The sequence below is a fragment of the Bombina bombina genome, unplaced genomic scaffold, assembly GCF_027579735.1.
Source record: "Bombina bombina isolate aBomBom1 unplaced genomic scaffold, aBomBom1.pri scaffold_403, whole genome shotgun sequence".
Lineage (NCBI taxonomy): Eukaryota > Metazoa > Chordata > Amphibia > Anura > Bombinatoridae > Bombina > Bombina bombina.
This window is the reverse complement of record NW_026511266.1, coordinates 445749-450827: the sequence shown is the minus strand read 5'-3', so window position 1 is coordinate 450827 and position 5079 is coordinate 445749. Positions and strand designations below refer to the sequence as shown.

Here is a 5079-nt window from a genome sequence, read left to right as displayed (position 1 = left end):
ACCACCTGCTTTTTTTTTTTTAAATGGTAGGGGTCTTAAAAAATACCCGTTTATTTTTTTAGCACCCCAAACTAAGGGGTATCAGGTGCTCTTAATTAGGGTGGTAGGGCTGTTTGCAGTGTGCAATGCTCTTTACAGAACAAGGCGAGAGGGAGATAAAGAGGAAGGGGTTTAGAACAATATAAAGATAGTTATATATAGAGAGGATGTCAGCTTTGTAATCATACTTAGCCAATTGTATGACCTAAACTTACTCCTGGCTTCACACTAAATATAATCACTGCTGAATACTGCTGGAAATGTTGTTGAGGCTCAGAGGCTATTTTGGGTCCTGTGGATCCATCAACATATAAAAGCTTTGCATGACTTTAGTATTTGGGCAAATATTGTTATAGATGACTTGGTCTCTCTACTGGATGTGATCAGCTCGGCAAGCAATGAAACCTTTCATCTTTATAATGATGAAGTGCTACAGCTGCTGTACCAGCAACAAGTCCTGCCAATCAACATAACACCTTGTCACCATCCTAACATAGGGTCATGTGATGTATTTGTTGCATAATCAAGGTATAAAGGGGTTAAATCACAGCCTTTAATCATCTCTTACACTAAATAAATAAATATATATGCAATTTTTATAATGCTATTGACGTATTCTAGAAAATGAATCACATTACTCGTTATAATAATACTATCGTCCGGTCTATATATGTAATAATTATAGATATGTGTAGAGTACTGACATGTATATAGCTATAAATGAATTAATTAGAGGTATGTCAGTATAACTTGCTGGGCACATGTACACACTTGTAGTTATAAGCATGTGACTTGTGTATCAGTAATTGTATTTGCTCTTGCAGAACCCTCTGTTTACAGTATCCTCCTCCTCTCGCCTCACGTTGCAGCCTCCCCCGCCCCTTGCTGTATACCGGTACAATATATGTTTGCAGCATATTCTGCTTTTTTTTTTTTTTTGTACCTAAACCAGTTTTGGGTTTGATGTGGTCAGTATAATGTAAAAGCAGATAAAATCCATCCACATAATCGTTATCTAAACTCCTGACACCAGGAAGTTATCTGTCTGTTCACCATCACGCACCATTAGCCATCCGGCTATCTTGTCATGTCCCGGGCATTGCTGGATACTGTACATAGCTTTTGTCTCGCTGTGTGGTGCTATAGGGAGGGCCTTACAGGCTGTGTGTTTGTGACAAGACATGAGAGCTCCCCCGCAGTGAGGGATTGAAAAGGGACAAAGCCCCAAGAGGTCTCCTGTGATTGGCTTAGAGGATTGTCCCTCACCCAAGCGACTCTCCTCTCGCTTATAAAGTGAGAGCTTGCAGCTGATTCGCGCAGACGCGCACAATATCCTGCTCTATCACATCGTCTATACGAATCTATTCTACTGAGCAGACCTAGGATTACAAATGGTTGTCCAAATCCGCACTAACCAACATCAGAGCAGCAAGATGACAGAGACTGGCCAGCATCAGCACAAAGTAGAAGCCAACATCCTGGTGCTGGGCGCAGAGAATGTGGGCAAATCTGGTGAGTAATTGTTTAGAAACAGCTTTAAAACCTCTTTACTTGTAAAATGTTTGATATCAGTTAATTTAATCATTGATAGGCTAAACTTGTAAATAATATTAATGCTGTTAAACTCATTTTACATTACTTATAGACAGTTCAGTTAATACTTAGACCAAATGTTTTAGATGCTTACCTTATACAACTTGGGGGGGGGGGGGTCCATTTGCTTAAAATGTGATCTTTGTTGTTAGAAATATGGATATTTTAGATTACGTTTCTAAATACCAATGTTTCTTTATTTTGCAGCCCTGACAGTTCGTTTCCTAACAAGGCGATTTATTGGCGAATATGTTGGCACAGGTAAGAATGAATATTTTGTAAAATGTTGTGTTTGTGTACACATGATGGTAATAATGTACGGAACCTATTGACTGCTGGACTTGTCTGATCTTTGTGTACTTCTCTTTCCACAGAATCAATTTACACTCAGAATGTCACTGTTGATGGCCGAGAGACTTATTTTAGCATTTGGGACTCCGTATGCCCAGAGGTAGGTTGCTTCTATTTTCCTATTTATTTTTTCTTATTCTTATTCTGCAATTCCCCCACACAGTTGCTTATCAATAGTTGTGTGCATTTAAATGTAATATTACTCAAGTAGAGTTGCTTGTGGCTCATAGAGTAAAAAATGTATGCAAGCTTTCAAGATCATGTTTAGGGACAAGTGTAAAATAAATTATTCTGTTAGACTAGGGAATATTACTTTTAAATGAATGTCCTTTTTCACTATATTGTATTCCAGTTAAGGGGTTAAACAGATAAAGTAGTACTCATAGGTGTAACTCTTGAGTCAAGAGCAGTGTACATACAAATTCACCAGGCACTGGTTGTCTCTTGCCTGACTCTGTGTTTAACATATTCACATGGGTTAAACACATAACAAAATGTGATGCTTGGTTAAATATAAAATGTTCTATAGGAATGAAGCATTGTATATTTATACTAGAATATTCCTTTAAGGATCTTTTTCCCCCATACATACTGGTAGCTAAGCATAATCTCATAGGATAAGGAGTGTAATTAGTATGAAAAGTTCTTTGTAAGGTTTTGATTAAACTTGAAGTGATTGGATTGTAACACATTGATGCTATAAGAGTGAAAATGTTACTGAACAGCAATTCTGTTTGGAAACATTAATTTAGATTTATTGTTGTAGGAAATAAAACAATCTGATCTTAATATTATTTCTCTCTCTCCACTCACAGAATCCCAGTATTCAGAGCTGTGTTACAGAGGAGCAGTTACGCTGGGCTGATGGTTTCATCCTGGTCTACAGTATATGTGACCGAGACAGCTTCAATGTAGTTCGACAGCAGCTACAGAGAATCCGTCAGCTTAAGAAGCGTCATGGTTCCTCACCAGTTATCATTGTGGGCAATAAAAGGGACCTGCAGCACAGACGGGAGATCACCAGTGAAGAAGGTCGCATGCTGGCTCTTACTTCGGACTGTGGCTTCTTTGAGATTTCTGCAGCAGAGACCTATCATGGCTCTCTGGTTGTCTTTCACCAGTTACTGGAAATGGTGAGAGACTCAAGGAGCTCTAGCAAGAAGAACGCTGGCTTTAAGGGCATAGTTCGAAGCATGTCTGCTGTGTTTGGGAGAAGGAGGACCGAGTGAGAGTCAGAAATCACCTTGAAACCTAATGTGTGATTTTCACTAAAAGTATCGTCTGGACTTTCTATCCAGCAACTCACTGCTTGTTTTGGTTTACCAAGTCCAGCTAGAAGAGATGAAGACCTTTTGTTTGCTAGAACTCTAGTGAATTATTTTCTTCAACAGTTTAACCATGAACTAGTTATTGCACTGGGAAATGTTGCACTCATCGATTTGGGGGTCACTTAACTGGCAAGGACATTGCCCTCTGTTCCTCTGGTGGTACAACAGGATTCTCCTGCTGCAGCATTTTTCTATTGTCCTTTTCAATCTGCATGTCCACTGACTCATGGAGATTCAACTATTATGCAATCCTTACAATGTATTCTGCTGGCACATGGAAAAGCAATGTGCCGAGCAAGACTTGTTTGTAGTGGTCATGATGATTTTTGTTTTTTCATTGGCTACCTACTGTATTGGCTATTGGTTGACAACACATTCTTAGGGGAAAAAGAGGACAATGACTGAACAAGTATAAGAGCTACTGCTCTGTATAACTTTTTGCCACCCCCATTATTTACACTTATTGTGTGCATCTTCAGATTTGCAGAGGGCTGTTGTACTTTATTTGGGGAAATGTGTATTGTTTTTCATTATGTTGCTCTGGGAGAAATATTTGCACTAAAAGGGTCAGATGTACACTGCTGTCATGTTTTGCCCTGCTCAAAATCTTATTTCACATGGTTGCCACAGCAATTAAAGGGACACGAAACCCAATTTTTTTTTATTTCATGATTTAGAAAGAGCACTCAATTTTAAACAACTTTCCAATTTGCTTCAATCTCTTGATATCCTTTGTTGAAAAGCATATATAAATAGGCTCAGTAGCTGATGATTGGTGGCTGCACATAGATGCCTTGTGTGATTGGCTCACCAATGTGCATTGTTTCTTTAACAAAGGATATCAAAAGAATGAAGCAAATTATCTGAATCGCAAAAGAAAAATGTTGGGTTTAATGTTCCTTTAAATTCTTCTTTAAACAGAGACAATTCTAAACGTTCACTAATAAATAATACAATAGTATACCCATAGTTAATCAGTGTCTAGGTAGCTGTAAATGTTCCACTGCCTTTTTGTTTCCACCAGTATGATTAATGCTTTTAAAGGGAAAGGTATTACCAGAAGGTTTGGTAGGAGCACCCTGTAATGTATTTTGAACAGCAAGACAATGTGATTTAATACATAAGTATGTTTTGTGAATTTATACGTCTATGAATTGTTTAGAAAAAAAACCTTTAAATATTTTTATGTTGTGAAATTAAATGTTTCTTTTCCAACACAAATGCAGGGATTGTAAATAAAATCACACCATGACATTGTGATAAAACTAAGTTTTAAACACACCCACCCAATACTCCTATAACAAAAAAGCTAAACATAGGAGTTTTAAACTTTTCTCAGTGAATTACTGCAGTGTCAAAAACAGTATATATAGTTGTGTATATTTATGTACAGGTGTATAGAGAGGCTTTATTAAATTATTTTGAGGGCTGCAGTCCAGGAAAAAAAATGTTTACATAAATGGACTGATCTGTTTTCAACTTGCACATGTATATAATGTTTAAGAAAAAAATGTTCTTATTTTTTATGAAAATAAAGTTTGGAGCTCAAAATATTAAATATGACTGATTATTATTGCTAACAATGCAAGTCCTTTTCTTTTTATTGTGCACTGTGATTTGTATTGATCTGGTGTGATATGTGCTTTGCTGTTAGAGCATTTTATTCTGCTGCCATCACTGACTGTATACTCATCTGCGGAATGGGAGCGTTACAGAACTGTAACCGACTATATATTTAAACCCCTTTTTAAAGAGTTAAACACATAAT

General features: G+C 37.3%; 1 protein-coding gene across 1 annotated transcript; it reads left to right on the top strand.

The window, feature by feature from the left end:
- The first annotated feature begins 1365 nt into the window (after window positions 1-1365).
- Window positions 1366-4869, top strand: RERGL (RERG like). The gene is made up of 4 exons (XM_053696518.1): window positions 1366-1551; window positions 1840-1893; window positions 2007-2083; window positions 2799-4869. Exons 1-4 carry the CDS (start codon window positions 1431-1433, stop codon window positions 3210-3212), a joined length of 666 nt encoding a protein of 221 aa, XP_053552493.1. The 5' UTR covers window positions 1366-1430; the 3' UTR covers window positions 3213-4869.
- The last annotated feature ends 210 nt before the right edge of the window (window positions 4870-5079 follow it).

Coding starts and splice junctions, on each gene's coding strand:
- RERGL (XM_053696518.1), top strand. CDS start 1,431: ATGGTTGTCCAAATCCGCACTAACCAACATCAGAGCAGCAAGATGACA. Junction 1,552..1,839: donor AGAGAATGTGGGCAAATCTG/GTGAGTAATTGT, acceptor TTTATTTTGCAG/CCCTGACAGTTCGTTTCCTA. Junction 2,084..2,798: donor GGGACTCCGTATGCCCAGAG/GTAGGTTGCTTC, acceptor CTCCACTCACAG/AATCCCAGTATTCAGAGCTG.